Here is an 18567-nt window from a genome sequence, read left to right as displayed (position 1 = left end):
TGCAGTCCCTGTCCTTAGCACTCCTGCCCTGCACCACTAGAGTCATTGGTTCAAATCCACCTACACTATCTGCATGGAGTTTGCGCAAGTTCTTCTGTGGGTTTCCTCCCACACTCTAAAGACATGCTGGTAGGTTAAATAGCTCCTCTCTAAATTGGCCCTAGTATGTACTGATGTGAGGTAGGGACCTCAGAGAGCAGGGACTGACATGCATTTACAATATACTGTAGGTAAAGCACTGCACAAATTGACAATATATATCTATATAAATACTTGTATTAAATAAAAATAAGATAAGACAAGGACAGAGTGTTTTCACCCTATAAAAAAATACCTGAATACAAACTTTCATGGCAGGATTACCAGGTATTATGCTACAGAAAATGTGCAGATTTACAAATGCCATCATTACCTATGAAATGACTTTAATATGTGAAAGCGTGTATGAGATTCTAGCGAGTTTGCATATACTTTAAATCTTGAGGAAAATCCCTTTCCAATCATTTTGACTGCATGTCAAGCTAGAAAAGGCTGAACAATCACCCTCTTCTCAGATTCAGCCCACATTCACATTGGTTCGATTTGACATGTCAAATCGGAGCCAATTGCCAGCAATTGCACTGTCCAAATCGCTGCGACGCCGACTTTGCGGCACCGCACTAATTCCCAAAAGTAGTTTCTGTACTACTTTTGGCGACTGTATAGGAACCCGCACCGATGTCTATGAAATCGCCCCTGAAGTCGGACTGAAATGAAGGCTTGAAATCGTGCGAGTTCAGCTGAACTCGCACAATTTCAAAAACGGCCCCAATGTGAACCTGGGCTCATGCAAATTCTTCTAGGCAGAGGATAACTAGATCAAACAGGAGTCTCTGAGCGACCCCTAATCTAATGACATGCACAGGTCAGCTGGCCTCTAACAGCTGATAATGCTGCCAAGTGATCTCACGGGGTGGGATGTGAAATCAAACTTCAATAATGTAAACATTTTCCTATTGCAAATTTTTACATTTCACTGTTGCCTTGTGTAAATATTTCATCCAATGTCTGCAGAAGTAAAAATAATAATAAATTCGACACCCTGAGCGGTTAACCATCTTGGTAGGCTAGGTTCACACTGCTGTGGGTGCAGGCAAGCGTGTAAATTGTACCTATTCCTAAACCTGCAGGCAAAACACACTGCTCCTTTGCAGATGAGTGAGCTGCCATTAATTCCTAATGACATCCCCACGCATCTGAAAACAAAGCACATTATCGGGTGCGGGAAATCGTATGGTGCAAAAGCACCATGTAAATTGCCTGTGGCTGCATTTTTAAAAAGGTGCAAAGACCGTTTTCCGTGTTTCACGCAGGTGCAGCAGCCCGTTTAAATGAAGGGGACGCAATGCCTGCACAAAAGTGACCTGCAGCAAAGGCATAGGTGTGAATGTAACACTAAAGACTGTCTTGCTTATGAATAATTTTAGTTTGTTTAATATTGTATAGAAAATTACTGACCTGCTGGTGTCTGCTGCTGGAAAAAGTATACTGGACTGGGTGGGTGGAGTAGCGGCTCTGCTCAGTGCTAAAAGCTCCTTGGTTAGGAGGATACCCTGAACTTGACATACTGGGAGACAAAGTCCTTGCTGAAGAAGGTCAAGGCCAATGCACAATCATGTTTTCAGGAAACCACCTGTAGAGAAGAAAATAGATTAGTTCCGCCAATCAGCAACTGATAGACCAGACGTTGGCAAAGCATAAGGTTAAATAAGACAGATTTTAAATGTACATGTACACACATAGAGATGTCCATCTATCCATCTATATAGATCTTACACACATAGTATACATACAGTACATATAAATTAGTGGCAAGTTGTCTTGATGCATTTGTTTCATTAACATAATGAAAAGCTGGACATCAGGCTTCACATTTCTCAAAATATTTTGTGCCCGCAGCCATAATAGCCTTCAGGCAGTGTTAGACGGCCGCCCTGTAGTAAGGCAGAAGCACAGTGGCACCTACAGTTTCCCATACACTTCGATTTGTGAATGTGCACAAAAATGCACCAAAAACCCGCAATTTATTAGAAGTCTATGGGAAAGCGTGGGTAACCGGCACAAAAAAACAGATAAACAGTGCTGTACACAGTTCCTAAAAAGTATACAGTGTGAAATCGCCCTCAGACAACAAAAAACAACTAGCACTGTTTCCAATTTTTACAGCCCAGACAACAATTTATGGATACCCTCTGGCAGATGAAATTAGGGCTGGCGGAGGAGACATGAAGACTTGGGGCAAGACCGACATCCCTGATGCTCAACAAAAAGGAGGAAACACCCCCCCCCCCGGTGGAACTTGAGGTCTTAAGGTTTGAGTATTGTAATTTTTCACTATATGAGCGAAAAACATATGTATGATAAAAAACATATTGGAAAAAAGCATTATATAGACATACAGATTGGTGGCTAGCCCTAAAATGACATCATCATGTGTGTAACAGTACAATACAAAGGTAAAGTATGGTTGTATGGTTATACACCGACGCATTTCTGGACAAACTATCCGTCTTCAGGGGTGTTATAAAGTATATTGTAATACAAACAGTACTTAAGACATAGATGAGTAAGTTTTACAGCCAAAATAGTAAGGGCTCTTTCACACGGAGCGGACCGTATTGCGATCCGCTCCGGCACTTTTTTTTTTTCACAGACGACACTTGTTTGTGGATGATATACGGACATAATGTATGTCTATGGGCATTGCAGATGTCAGCGGATGACACCGCTGACATCCGATTTTTTTAAAACGGAACAAAAATAGGGTTCTGTTTCGTTCCAAAAAAACACAACAGAACTGATCCGCTGACATCCGCAGTCCCATAGACATTATGTCCGTATATCAACCGCAAACGTATGGGGTGATTTACGGACATACGGAACGTCCGTGTGAAAGAGCCCTAAAAGAAAAGATGAACTGTCCAACCCCTGCAGGTGAACTAAATCCATGGTCACAGCCATCTCTAGGAGGAGACCAAGGCAATGCAGGTCCAGCAAGACCAGAGTGCAGAGCGCCAACACAAAGATGGGTATACAAAGATGCTGTTGGTGGATGTAAACTAGACACAGGCTCACGCAGGGATTGCCTAGAGATGCCAGCCATCTCTGATCCCAAAAAAAAAACCAAAGTCTAGCTACACCTATGGGCAGTCCCAGGGGGCATACTCCCTCTCGTTGCTATAAGTACTCCCTTTTGTTACAAGCAGTGTCAGAAGAATTACAACTCCACAGAGGGTTGGGTGCTGTGTCCGTCAATGAACAACAGAGGAATGGATTTTACGGTAAGTCAAGAATCACATTCTCACTTTCGTTCATTGACAGACACAGCTCTTGACCGTAGGGACGTCCCAAAGCAGTGTCAAACGTGAGGGGTGGGAAAAACAGAAAAAACAATCTTTCCCAAGGCTAAACATAGCCAACCAAGTAACTTGAAGCTCACCTGGAAAAAAAAAAAAAAAAAAACCTTTAAAGAGGACATGTCCTCTAAACAGCAGCCTGCAAAACAGACACAGCGCCTGATCGTCTTTACCATTGGGACGTCCCAAAGCAGTGTTAAACATGAGGGGTGTGAACAGCAAAACAATTTCCAAGGCTAATTAGTAGCCAACCAGGCAACAGGCGCTCAATCAAAACAACTGGAGCTCACCTTAAAAAATCAATACACCCTCAGGTCCTCTCAACAGCAGCCTGCAAAACCTTGTGGCCAAAAAAAAAAAAAAAAGCATCCGCAAATGCCAACACATCCACTATGTGCACCAATGACCAGGTGGGTGCCTTGCAAACCTGCATCACTGTCACCGACGCCTGATGACGGAAGGCCAAAGAGGCACTAAGCGCCCTAGTAGAGTGCGCCTTAACATGGAAAGGAGGAACCTGACCCTTGATGGCAAACGCATGAATCACTGTCTCTCTGATCCATCTGGAAATGGTCGCAGAGGAAGCGAACAACCCGTTATGAGGTCCATTCACGAGCACAAATGGTAAGCCTGACTACCTGAAAGACTTCGTAGCTGCCAGGTACAACCTAATTGCCTGGACCACATCCAAGGCATGCAATGCAATTTCCTTTGGATGTTTAGGCCTGGGACACAGGGAATGCAACACAATGTCTACATTCAAATGAAAATCAGAGACAACCTTTGGAGAGGAACGACGGAGGGGGCAAAGAACCACCTTATCTCTGTGAATCACTGGGTAAGGTGAACTACAGAATAACGCTGCCAGTTACGCCTCCCTGCGCGCAGAGGCAATAGCCACCCCAAAAAAGCCACCTGCTTGGACAGAGTAAGCAGGGGAATCTCCCGAAGATTCTCAAATGGAGACTTTGAGAGGGCAGAAAGCACCAATTTGAGGTCCTAAGGCAGCAACAGAGACCACACTGGAGGAACCAAATGTCAGACACCCTGAAGAAAGATATGCACCAGGGAGTGTGTGGCCAAAGGTCGTTGAGAGAAGACTGGCAAAGCTGACACCTGGCCCATGATGGTACTCAAGGCCAATTTCTGTTCAACCCCAAACCCCCCCAATGAAGGAATGTCAAGATCCGAGCAACCGAGAAGGAGCGAGGATGAACCCCAAGAGACTCACCGCGAAATGTACGTCTTCTACGCTTCCACGTACGATGGTAGATCTTCGTAGAAGTAAATTTCCTAGCTTTTAACAGTGTAGGAATCACAGACTCAAATAAACCTCCGCCCTTCAGCACCTGGCGTTCAACAGCCAAGTAGTCAAAGCCAGGGACTGTAAAGCAGGATGGAAGATCAGTCCTTAGGGCAGCAGATCCTCCCTGAGAGGAAACTTCCAAGCAACGTTGGGGACCAGCCGCACCAGATTGGCGTACCAAGCCCGAATAGGCCAGTCCAGAGCCACTAAGATGACTGGAATCCCTTCTGCCTTGCTTCGGCATAGAAGTCTTGGCAGAAGCTTGAGAGTAGGGAAGGCGCAAGTCAGACGATACTGACCCCACGGGGCCACCAGCACGCCTCTGGCATCCGCCAGAGGATCCCGTGACTGAGCCACAAACCTCTGCACCTTTCTGTTGAGCCGAGATGCCAACAGATCCACCTCGGGGTGCCCCACCGGCGACACAACTGATGAAACGCCTCCTGATGAAGGGACCACTCCCCTTGGTCCAACGCCTGCCGAATGAGGTAATCCGCCTGCCAGTTTTCCACCCCAAAAATGTGTACGGCGGAGAGGGCTGGAATGAACTGTTCTGCCCACCTTAGAATGCCAGCTACCTCCAGAGCTGCCAGGACACTTCTTGTGCCCCCTTGGTGAGTGACATAAGCCACGGCCATGGCATTGTCCAATTGAATGCGCACTGGACATCCCTGAAGACGATCTGTCCAATGGTCCAGGCATGGCTAGTGAGTCAAATTCTAAGGGGGTGTTTCTGCGCTAAAAATGTATGGATTGTTTTTGATAAAGGAAAGCAGCCAACACAAAATCAACCAACAGTGATTCATAGAAACAATAATAATAAAGTGTAGCGCTAAAAATGTGAATGAACTAGTGAGAAAAAATAATCCACAAACAACAATACTAGGATAGTGTCCAAGATAAATTATGGTGAGTAAGATCCCAGAAGATAATACAAGTCCAAATAAATCCAGGTGCAAAATACTGGGAGAGACGTTCCTTCCAGTGACACCCAGGGAAAGTGTAGGATGGGGGGACACCTCAGTGCACAAATGATAAAAGAAGCTTACCAGAGCGCCATGGCTACTCGAATGAATGAGAAAGCCTCTCCCAGCATGTAGATATACAACCATACATCGGTGAATCCAAGAAGGTGGGTGATACCTCTTAATCTCTCTAAATCACTCCGTTTAGTCAGATAAATATATGGAGGGAAATGAAGACAAAGGACCATAGTGTAATCCCGTAAACCACATATAGTATATTTATTAAAAACACTACTCACAATGTAGAAGACATATGCAGGCACATAAAGTAGACAGCTGAAGGTTTGATTGCGGCATCCGGGACTGTTTCGAATTTATATTGCAAAAAATAAAATAAATTTAGGTCTATGTTGGTCTATGAGAACGCCCACTGTGAGGGGCGAAATGCGTCGACGAGATTCCGGACTTTGCAGCAACGTCAACCTGCAGCAGCTCTAATTTTAATGAGATGAGTGGAGCTGAGCTTAATGAGATGCACTGTCTTTAGCGCTGTGTTATGGTTATATATTTTTTTGATCACTGGGTGATGAGCAGCAGCAACAGTTTTTTTTTTTGAAGTGTCAGATATTCGCTTAGCACAGGGAGGGCTCTTTTGAGTCATTTATTGTATTATTTTTACCTTCTTGAATTCCCTGCACTAAAGTGTCACTAGAGGCAAAACTTTCTTCAGTTTTGGGTAAAGTTTAGCAGGGACTGGCCAAGATTCGAACCATGTATGACCAGTCTGCATGTACCCAAGGTGATCGATCAACCTGGGTACAAGCAGCTTGTCAGATTTTTCATGCGATCAATGCCAGCCAGTAGAGTGAGAACTCTCCCTTATTCAATCCAGAAAAAAAAAAAAAGTTTTGACTTTGGTGACCACTAAGGTAAAAAAAAAATGTCCCCGTATTTGTATCACCCCCTCAGCCCACTGTATTCTTACCCAAGCTTGATCTCTATCCAGCATTGTGCCTGTCTGCAGGTGCTCTTTCCTCCCTGCTAACAGAGGCAACAGTGGGAGCCATTGGTTCCTGCTGCCGTCAGCCAAATCCTGTGAGAGGTGGGGCTGAGCTGCGCGGTGTGTGACAATAGTCACACACATCCCATCTCGGGATCCAGCTCACAGGTGTGCCCCCATAGCAAGTGGCTTGATAAAAGTGGAGCCAAGAACACTGGCGGGGAACCCCAGAAGCGGCAGTTCCGAGTCTCTCTGTGCAAAAGCGTTGCAATCAAATATAAAATGTTTGCCATTTTAAGCTTTACGTTTTTATTTCTGTCCGTGATCCCACTGGGGAGAAATTGCCTCAGTTCTTATGACACTTATACAAGACATTGAGGGTTGCTGGAATCAACAGGACAGAACGTATGGACAGTACTAAATTAAAGCATTTACCCACTCTACTAAAATATGTTTTCTTTTGTGAGAGCCCCAGTGGGAGAAGTTTGCCATTACTTCATGTCCTGAACTTACCAAACCTCCCAATAAGGGCACAGGTTCTAACCCCTCCCGATACTAAAGTCTGCACCAGAGCTGAGCTTCAAGGAACGAGCTTCTTAATATTTTAGAAAAAACCTTAACAGTATTTTAGCTTAAGGTAGAAATAACGCTGCATAAAAGCCAACCAGGTAAAAAAATGGCAGTCAAATAGGTCATCTGGTTCACAGAATATAAGACCTCAGTGAACTCTGGAATTTCCATGCGTCTTATCACCAGTCAAACATTCATGACGAGGATATTTTTTTTCTTTGTCGATAATAGCATTGCCCCAGTCACATGCAGTCTAGTATTTTTTTTTTTTTGTCTTGCAAGCCAGACAATAAAACAGACTAGCCCTGGTTTACAAAAGGGTTACGCAAATGGATTATTAATTTCCGGCATTAGTCGACAAAATATTTGTTTATGCAGATTACGCATTCACCTAAACACAGCAATGCAGCTGCACAAGGTTGTAGCCATGCAAAACATAATCCTGATGTAGCATATGTAGTACCACCGAATGCGACCCATTCAAGTGAATACAATGCATACAGTTGTGGCATTTTGAGGACTTACAGCGGTAGTAAAAACCCCCTAGCATAACTTGTACCTACAGGTAAACTAACAACGAGGCTTATCTGTAGGTAATTAATATCTCCCAAACATGCACCGTTTTGGAGATTGTCACCTAGCATTGCACACTGGTAATAGCCGATGACCTAACCTGTGTATGTGCAGCGACACTTTGCATTCAGGGCACAAAGTGTACTTTTGAATGCAGAGTGTTGTGGAACGACTGGGCCCTCGTGCACATGCACAAGAGTGATGTCACCAAGGCCCCTGGTCATTCAAGCGGCCGAAGCCTGCGAACCCGAAAGGAAAACTAGGTGGAGATGAAAGCTCTGGGAGAGCTGTGACAGTGCTGGAGGATTGTGTGTGCAGGTGTGTCACAATGTGCTAGTATGCGGTGAATACTAACACAATATGGGATAAACAGGCAGGGGGACCCCCTTTTTAATTTTTGGCGGTTTAATGCCGCTTTAAAGGGGGGAGTAAACTCTTGATTCTTACCGATAGGTAAGCTTATAATAAGGCTTATCCAAAAGTACAGTAAAAATCTCCTAAACATGCCCTGTTTAGGAAATATTTACTTTAGATGCAGCCGGTGACGTCACCAGCGCATGCACTCTGGAGGAACTATATTCCTTCAGAGCCGTGCTGTAAACAGTGATGCGATGTATACTAGCACATTATGATTTAAACTGCCCATTGCCTTTTTTTTTTTGCAGATCTGAACCACCGAGAAGCCGCGAGGATGCTCCCGGAGCTCAAAAGAGGAGTCCAACAGAAAAGGGGGCCTTGGCAGACCGATCAATTGAGCCAATAGACAGGCCACCCATTGTCCTCTATAGGGCGGGACACTCGCTGGGCATCCGATCCAACAAAATCCGCTGAAAACAGAGGTATGGCAATACGTTCGCCATCCATCCAGTGGGTCAAATCAGATGACTATCGGATGGAAACGAACAAGCAGTCCATTTCCATCTGACCGCCCCATAGAGAAGAGCGGGGCTTGTCCTTGTCCGCTCTGCATAGCAGAGTGGACACAGACCCGTCATCTGCCTGAACAGAGGAAAGATCCCCCGATGGTCAGGCGGATTCCACTCAGGTGGATCTGCCTCATGTGAAAGAGGCCTTATGCAGCTGGGAAGAACAGAGGTTAGGTGATCACTTATATAAAAAAAAAATTACATTATGAAAACCTTTTTTTTTTTTTTTAGATCTATATACAAATGTTTTGCCTTTCATTTCAGTTTTAAACAGAATAAATTGTTTTACAAGGTCGTTTACAATCACTTTAATGCACTGCCTCCATCCAAAAAAGTAAAAAATAAATAACAGCCCAATGCTACTGAATAAAATGGTGCGTGCGTCCGTGTCTCTGTGCGTGCGTCCGTGTCTCTGTGCGTGCGTCTGTGCGTGTGTGCCTCTGTGCGTGCGTGTCTGTGTGTATGTGTATCCGAGCGTGTATCCGAGTGTGTGTGTGTGTGTATCCGAGTGTGTGTGTGTGTATCCGAGAGTGTGTGTGTGTATCCGAGTGTGTGTGTGTGTATCAGAGTGTGTGTGTGTGTATCAGAGTGTGTGTGTGTGTGTGTATCTGAGTGTGTATCTGAGTGTGTGTGTGTGTGTGTGTGTGTGTGTGTGTGTGTGTGTGTGTGTGTGTGTGTGTGTGTGTGTGTGTGTGTGTGTGTGTGTGTGTGTGTGTGTGTATCTGAATATGTGAGGGAGAGAGCACTGCAGACAAATGTCATAACCACTGAACATAAACAAGCAGTTTGTGGTTACCAGCCAACAAAATGTCAGACGGATGGCAGTCTATTATTAACAGCAGGAGCAGGGGAAACCCCTCCAACAAGATCATTGAAAATAAAGGCTGGAGAATTAGAGGGAAGATCTGTATTTCCTTTCAGTCCAGAACTACGCCTGCCTACATGTTTCCCGACTATAAAAGCAAACCGCTAGAATACGGAGGATACACAAGGCATGTCTATAGACATGGGGTCCATATGTTAGAAGTCTGGCTTGTGGCAAAATAGACAAAATTGAGTTAAAAAACAGACAAACCGCCTAAAGAGGAATGTAACCCCTCCCCCAGGTTCTTTTTAATATTAACCCCTTCTTACCATGTCTGAAATACCATACTCCCCACTAAGCAAATCCAGCACTATCCTGCTGTCACCCAGCAAAAGCAGCTGCACAGCTCGGTTCTGGAAAGGTGGAAGCACTGGCTGAAAAAAAATTCCTTAAAAAAGGAGTTGTAAAGTCAGACGGTATTTTTTAACTTAATGCACTCTATACATTAGGATAAAAAGCCTTCTTTGTGCAGCCCCCCCTAATACTTACCTGAGCCCCATCTCTATCCAGCGATGTCCACAAGCGCTTAAGCCGTCTGACACTCTCTCTTCTGATTGGCTGAGACAGAGCAGCGGTGCCATTGGCTCCTGCTGCTGTCAATTAAACTCAGTAAGCCAATAAGGGGAGAAAGGGCGGGGCCCAACACGTGAATTGATACACGGAGCTGAAGCTCAGCTTGGGTGACCCCATAGCAAGCTGCTTGCTATGGGGGCACTCAATAGGAAGGAGGAGCCAGGAGCTCCAGTCTGGGACCCAAGAAAAGGAGGATCCAAGCTGCCCCATGCAAACCCTACTGGCCTGAGAAGGTAAGTATAACATGTTTGTTCACGAGAAAAAAAAAACGCGAGACTTTACAATCACTTTAAAGTGGACCTTTAGTCATTTTTTTAATCTTTCCATCTACTTACTCTTCTGCCCTTGTTGTTTTAACGTTGGATAGTAAAACTTTTTTTCTGCCAGTAAATACCTTATACGGCCCACTTCCTTTTCCTTCCAGACTGCAGTTCTTCTTTAACCTCCCTGGCGGTATGATTCTTTTGGATTTTAGGTGCTGAAAGCGGTACCATTATTTTAGGTGCTGAAAGCATGTAATTCTTGTGAATGAGCAGCCCAAACCAACTGTATACATTTATTATATATATATATATATATATAATGTATACAGTTGGTTTGGGCTGCTCATTCACAAGAATTACGTATATATATATATATATATATATATATATATATATATACACGTGTATATATATATATATATATATATATATATATATATATATATATATATATATATATATATATATGTATATGTGTGTGTGTGTGTGTGTGTGTGTGTGTGTGTATATATGTGTATATATATATATATATATATATATATATATATACGTATATATACACATTTATACTGTATATATATGTATATATATATACATATATTTACATAAAAAGTACAGTAAAACTGCAGGAAAGGGCACTGGGGGGTAATGTGATTTTATTTTATTTTGAACGATATCAGTGTGTTTGGTGCATTTTACATTCGAATTTGCCGCCGGTTCCACCCCCCGGCGGACGTCACGTCGCCGGAGACGGAAGCCGGGGCTCGCAGACGATCGGGAGAGAGCTCCGCCGCCGCATACCGCTGGCAGTCTTCGCTGGATCCCGGAGAAAAGGTAAGTAAAACCTCCTCCAGCATCCAGCGATCTTCTTAGCGCTACCCCGAGTGTGACTCGGGGTTACCGCTTTTGGCACTAAAATCTTACCCCGAGTCACACTCGGGAATACCGCTAGGAAGGTTAACCAATTATGGACCGCCTGCCGCAGTTATGCTGTGGCAGACAGCCCCTCCTGCGTGAACCCAGGGAGGAGCCAACGACGCACAGCGCCCTTGCAGTCCGGGACACTGCAGCCATCTTGATGGTTGGACAACATTGTAAGACGTTGAGAATAGGAAGCTTTACTTGCTTGTAAGTGCTTATATTTTTTAATAAAGTGGACTTTGATGGTATGCACTATGAGGAATCTCCCAATTTTTCCCACATGACGGTATCTGCCTGAGTTATTGAGGAGAGACTTAAGGCCCGTACACACGTACCGATCGTCGGCCCGAAAAGCTTCGGCCGACGACCGATTGTAGGCTTGTTAGTATGATGCTTCCGACAGCGCACTTTCGGCCGAAAAGAATCTGTCTTGCAAGCATAAAATTTTTGTATGCCGACACCAGAGCGGCCGATTGTTCGCCAGTCAGTACAGAATTCGGCCGACAGACAGCAGATTTGCAAGACTGGGCATGCTCAGAAAAGAAAAAACACAGGGAAAGTTAACCATCACATGACATCACTTCTGCAGTCGGCGGACAAAATTCTTGTGCAGTCTTTTGCACTTTTCAACAGACACCGACAGCCCTGGACAAAAGACGGCCGATCGTTCGGGCGACGATCGGTACATGTGTACGGGGCTTTACACTGGAGGCTGTTGGGATCTGACACTGAATGAATCATCTGTTGATCTGCCTACATAGACCTTTGTAATGGGGGTCTATGCTATTTTGGTAAGAGGCTGTAAAGTCGGGTGTTGGTTTCTTCTACGAATGACCCAAGGCGCTTTCCCCTTCCTTTTATGAGAAATTTGGAGAGACTACTTAACGCTGCACTTTTTATGCATTTGCTTTTTATCTTTTGTATACATTCGAAGATTTTGTGTCAGCTGCTTTCTATATTTAATTATTAATATTAAAATCCAGCGCAGTATATTTATATTAATGTTATATAGCAAAATGTGAAAAATAATGTTTTTTTTTCTTTTCAGAATTGTCGCTCTTTTTTTGTTCATAGCGCAAAAAATAAAAAAATAAATCACACAGGTGATCAAGTAAAATCCAAAAAAAAGCTCTAGTAGGGGGAAAAAAAAAAAAAAGGACATCAATTTTATTTCAGCACAGCATCACACGACCACGCAATTTTCCATTAAGCCCCGGTTCACACTTATGCGATGCGGGAAGGCTGCGAATACGCAGCCTGTTCCCGCATCGCACACGCACCCCCGGCAGTTCACACTGCCATATGCGATACGCTGGGAGTGTCAATGTAATCTTAACGACACCCCCAGTTTGATCGCATATCGCAGTGCGATCTTGCAGTTCGCACAGGATCGGATCGCACAAGTGTGAACCGCTGTGCGATCCGATCCTGATGCAGCTGCCAAAAAGGGTCCTGTGCGTGTTTGCTGCGAGTGCGGTGCGAATTTAGCCATACAAAGTGTATGGCTAAACTCGCACCGCACAGCCGATCGCATGTAATGAAGGAGCAGTGCAATCCGACATTACATGCGAACGCCGCAGCCGCACAAATGTGAACCGGCTCTCAAGTAACGAAGTGCCGAATCGCAAAAAATGGTCTGGTCGTTAAGGGGACAATTCCTTCCGGTCCAGAACTGGTTAAAGGGTATATATCAGGGGTATTGAATTTAAATTTACAAAGGTCCAGTCAATAAAATAATCTTCCAGCAGAGGTCCGAATCACATGTTTGTGCGATGGCCACCCTGTATCCTTGCAACCAATCACTTGCTTGTTAACTTGAATAGCCCCCGTCCTCTGTCTATAGCTGTCCTGCCTCCAGCTGTTGGCTCTGTGAGACTGGCAGTGGTGATGGCTGTGGGCAGAACAACTCTAAAGGGTGGGACCGCATGAGACATTAACTGGGTCCGGATCCGGACCCCGGTCCGCCATTTAGTGATGCCTGGTGTATATAATCCAACATTTTTTCTGTTTTTGGACAGGATAAAGAAGAGATAAAACCTTTGGCAGTTAATTTTTTTTTGTCCTGTCAGGGAGGTTTCCGTTCACTTGGTCTTGAAGATGCAAAAGTAAGCTAAAAGAAATCACTAAAAACAGTGGTGGGATTTTCCTCTAATGGTAAACATGCATAATAATGTGACTTTACACAAAATGAATAGCAGCCCTGCGGCATTTTAACAGAGCAGTGCGTTTTCACTGCGGGTGAACCTAGCCTTAGGCCCCTGACCTGAAAGTCGTGTGACTCGAAGCAATGCCTGCGTAATCTTGAGGTCTAAGGACCTCAAGTCGCATCAAAATCAGGCCAAAGTAGTGCAGGGACTACTTTGAAGTCACACAGATATAAACGGTACTCAATGGAAATCATGAGGTACAACTTTTCCTGTGACTTGGGACTGCAATGTTGCATGACAAGTCGCACAAGTGAGAAAGGGCCCCTAATGAGCGTTTCGGAGCTTTACAGTGTTTTATTTTCATGTTCAAAAGTTCCTCTTCTAAAAGCACAAGTGATGTTTTTGGCCTCTAAACTCTAACATGAATGGCTGTTTAGGGACAAAGGGAGAAAAAAAAAAAAAAAAAGCTCAAACACCTATAAAAGCAGACGTTTTGAGCTCAAGTGTGCAAGAAACCCAAGGCCCCTTTCACACTTGTGCAGCTTGTCCTAGGACTTGAGACTGCAAAGTCACATTACAAGTCATATCCCATGATTTCCAATGAGTACCATATCTGTGACATCAAGTCGCACCGACTTTAAAAGTAGCTCCTGCACAACTTTGGTCTGACTTTGATGCGACTTGAGGTCCACAGACCTCAAGATTACACAGGGATTGCATCAAGTCGTGGCGTGGCAGAGTCACGCGACTTTCAGGTCGTACAAGTGTGAAAGGGGCCTAAATGATTAGTACATATCAAGTGCATTAAAGTATCAGACTTTGGTTAACCGCTTGCTGACCGCCCACCGCCGCACATATACTACTGTGGCAGGCTGGCTCGGCTGCGCAAATTGACTAATGGGTACGTCAGTTCGCAAGAGCGGTACTGGGGGTGAATGCTCCCACCCCCCACTAGGCAGCTGAGAGAGGACAGTCAGCTATTGTAAACACGGCAGACCGTTGTTCTCTCTGAAATGATCACAGAGCGCCTGTGATCCTGCTATATAGGAACACAGGTCGCTGTGGTCATTTCACAAGTCCCTGCCCCATACTGTTAGAAAACACTCCCCCTAGGCTCACACTTAACCCTTTGATCACCACTGTTTTAACCCCTTCCCTGCCAGTGTCATTTTTACAGTAACTGTGCATATTTTTAGCACTGATTACTCTAGAAATGTCACTGGTCTCCCACAAAAGTGTCAAAAATGTCAGTTAGGGGTCCGATCTGTCCACTGCAATGTCGCAGTCCCGCTAACAAACGCAGATCGCTGTCATTACTAGTTTAAAAAAGAAAAAATTGAAATGACAAATCTTTCCCCTAGTTTGTAACTTTTGTGCAAACCAATCAAAATACGCTTATTGCAATTTTTTTTTTTTTTGTTACCAAAAACATGTAGCAGAATACAAATTGGCCTAGTAGAATGAAAAATTTTTATTTTTATTTTTTTTTTCCCCCAGGAATGTTATATAGCAGAAAATTAAAAATATTGTTTTCATTATTTTAATTTTTGTCTCTGTTTATAGCTCAAAAAAAAAAAAAAAAAAAAAATCACAGAGGTGATCAAATACCACCAAAAGAAAGCTCTATTTGTGGGGGAAAAAAGGATATTCAAATTTATTTAGGTACAGCGTTGCACGACCACGCAATTGTCCGTTAAATTAACGCAGTGCCAAATCGCAAAAAATGGCCTGGTCATTAAGGGGGGCAAATCCTCCCGGTCCAGAAGTGGTTAATGACTCTTTGTTACACATTTATTTCTGGATGCGGAGCTCAGCCTTGTGTTCTATGGGGAAACCCCTACGTCTTACATCAATACTGTGAAAATCTCAGAATGGCAAGCAATGCAATGTCCGGATGTAAGGAAATAACCAATATGGGGGAGGAGAGTAATGAAAACCCATTAGGTATTTTTGTCACATTTCCTGTGTGTGAGTGCAGACATCTCAGTGACATCAGTATACAAACATCACAGGAAGGAAAATAAAGAGTAAAAGAGGATGTAAGTGAATGCCAGACTACGCTGTGCTGGCTTAATAGCCCAGGCCTTCTGTTTACTTCTCAGACACAATAGTATACGGTCTGCTGTAAGAGCCTGATGTTCCAATTATTTCACCCAAATCAAGATCATTTACAAAGAACAATGGTATTGCGAGGCAGCAAATCACATTTAGGCCTAATCCACGGGGCTGGTTTGTAAAGGCCTCTGAAAAGCAATCTGTGAATAGTTTTTCAGATGAGTTTTCAGCCATCTTTTAATAGAAAATCTGTCTAAGCCCCCCCCCCCCCGCTCACATTGGACCGATTTCACATGCGACTTGCCATGTCAAATCGGAGCTACGTCGACTTTGCAGCACTGTACCGATTCCCAAAAGTAGTTTCTGCACTACTTTTGGCGACTTCGGGGGTGATTTAATAGACATCTGTGCATGAACCTGCACATGTCTCTCAAATCGCCTCCGAAGTCGGACTGAAATGCTGGTTCAGCTGAAGTCACACAATTTCAAGGTCGCATTGAGTGTGAACCTAGGATTCAGCTCCATACACAAGTTACAATCTACTTTAGATTTACAAATAAGCACGTAGTGCAAGGGACTTGGATATAAACTGATTGCATAGTTTGGGGTTTAACCGCATGCCGACCGCCGCACGACTATTTAAGTTGGCAGTCAGCCCCTCACAGGCAAGCCCGCGTAGGGCTACCTTGTGCTAGCCTGTGAGGGTCTAGGGAAGGAGCGAGCGCCGCCGGAGGTGCGCTCCCGCGTTGTCACGAACCCCCCCGCGCGTGTGCCCGGCGGAGCCGATGTCCGCCGGTCACTCGCGATCGTGCGTTAGAGCAGGAGAAAGGCAGGCGGCTAATGTAAACAAGCCGCCTGTCATTCTCCCCTGTGTAAGAATGGTGATCATACGGTTCTACTATGTAGTAGAGCTGCACGATTAATCGTATGAAAATCGCGATCTCGATTCACCCCCCCCTGACGATCTAAACCTGACATATGCTCGATTCTTTGCATAGCTGAGGGAGCAGAGAAAACAGCTGTGGAAAACTCCCAGTAACTATAAACAAAATTATTACATTGTATCGTTCCTCCTGCAAACTCCTATCAGCATTTAAGTCTCCCAGTAACTATAAACAAAATGATTACATTGTATCTTTTCCTTCCCTCTGCCAGGGAGAAAGGAAGTTTAAAGAGGTTGTAAACTCGTATAAATTTTTTTTTTTTTTTTTTTTACACCCTGCAAAAGAAAGACATAATGAGCTAGTATGCATCGCATATTAGCTCATTATGCAATACTTACCTCAGAACGAGCCCCCGCCGTGCCGCTCACTCACCTCTATGACGGGCGACATGTCTAGTCGCCCGTCTTCCGGGATCGCGGCATCCGGCCATCTGATTGGCCGGAGCCGCGGTGACGTCACTCCCGCGCACGCGCGCGGGAGCCGACAGTCACGGCACGGGGCTCTGAAGGAACGGCACGATCGGCCGTTCCTTCAGAGCGCATGCGCCAGTGACGTCACTGGCGACATGTAAGGTAAATATCTCCTAAACGGTACATGTTTAGGAGATATTTACAGTACCTATAGGTAAGCCTTATCATATGCTTGCCTATAGGTACAAGTTGTAGGAGGGTTTACTTCCTCTTTAACCTCTTAAAGACTAGAACTTTTTCTGACACTTGTTGCTTGCAAGTTAAAATCATTTTTTTTTTGCTAGAAAAGTACTTAGAACCCCCAAACATTTTATATATTTTTTTAGCAGAGACCCTACAGAATAAAATGGCGATTGTTGTAATATTTTATGTCACACTGTATTTGCGCAGCAGTCTTTCAAACGCAATTAATAAACTTTAATGAATAAAAAAAAAAAAAAAACGTAACAGTAAAGTTATCCCAATTTTTTTTTGTTACACAGAGAATCGTGAGAGAATCGTGATCTTTATTCCAAGCTAAAAAATCGTGATTCTCATTTTGGCCAGAATCGTGCAGCTCTACTATGTAGGACCGTTGATCACTGTTCCTACACCTCAAGCCACAGCCAATCACAGTTAGAATCACGCCCCTAGGGACACACATAACCCCTTCCTCTCAAAAAAAGTTAACCCCTTCACGGCCAGTGTCATTTTACAGTAACAGTGCATATGTATAGCACTGATTACTGCAGTAATGTCACTGGTAACCCCAAAAGTGTCAAAAATGTCAGTCAAGGGTCCGATCTGTCTGCCGAAATGTACCGCAAAAAAAAAAAAAAAAAACGCAGATCGCCACCATTACGCGTTAAAAAAAAAACAAAAATGACAAATCTTTCTCTTAGTTAGTAAATGCAATCACTTTTGCGCAAACCAATCAAAATACGCTTTTTGCAATTTTTTTTTACCAAACATATATAGCATAAAACAAAATAGCCTAAAATGTTAAATTTTGATTTTTTTTCTTTTTGGGAATTTCATATAAAAAAAATGTGAAAAATATTGTTATATTTGCAAAATTGACGCTCTTTTTTTGTTTATAGCGCAAAAAGTAAAAATCGCACAGGTGATCAAATACCACCAAAAGAAAGCTCTGTTTGTGGGGAAAAAAAGCCATCAAATTCGTTTAGGTACAGTGTCGCACGACCGCGCAATTGTCCATTAAATTCACGCAGTGCCGAATCGCAAAATAGGCCCTGGTCAGGAAGGGGGTAAAACCTTCTGGGGGCTTAAGTGGTTAAGCACATGGAGTAAGGATGAGTTCAGGCATGTTCAGATCTGATACCTAAAGTGGGAGTGAAGCCCAGACTGTGTTCCATCTGTCCACATCATAGCAAATCATGTACAACTATGAACAGAATATGTAGTCATGGACTTTGTGTGGACATCTAGAAGAGAAACTGAGTACCATAAAAACAACTTTATTATATACCATTACAAATCTATTACACAACATACAAAATTACTCTCCATATTGGGAATCACAACATGCAAAGATTCCGAATACAATTTACATGTGGACTTGACGCGTTTCGGGAATCCTTCTTCAGGAACACAT

General features: G+C 43.8%; 1 protein-coding gene across 1 annotated transcript in view; it reads right to left on the bottom strand.

Moving 5' to 3' along the window:
- Positions 1 to 18567, bottom strand: part of NCOR1 (nuclear receptor corepressor 1) — a 310428-nt gene that overhangs the window by 252486 nt on the left and 39375 nt on the right. Inside the window, exon 2 of the mRNA XM_082245149.1 lies at positions 1498 to 1672. Coding sequence (XP_082101275.1) covers positions 1498 to 1605 — 108 coding nt within the window. The 5' untranslated portion in view covers positions 1606 to 1672. The remainder of the gene's footprint in view (positions 1 to 1497; positions 1673 to 18567) is intronic.

The sequence above is a fragment of the Pelophylax lessonae genome (genome assembly GCF_965119305.1).
Source record: "Pelophylax lessonae genome assembly, chromosome: 2".
Lineage (NCBI taxonomy): Eukaryota > Metazoa > Chordata > Amphibia > Anura > Ranidae > Pelophylax > Pelophylax lessonae.
The sequence above is the reverse complement of the archived record's forward strand: the minus strand, read 5'-3'. Positions and strand labels throughout refer to the sequence as shown.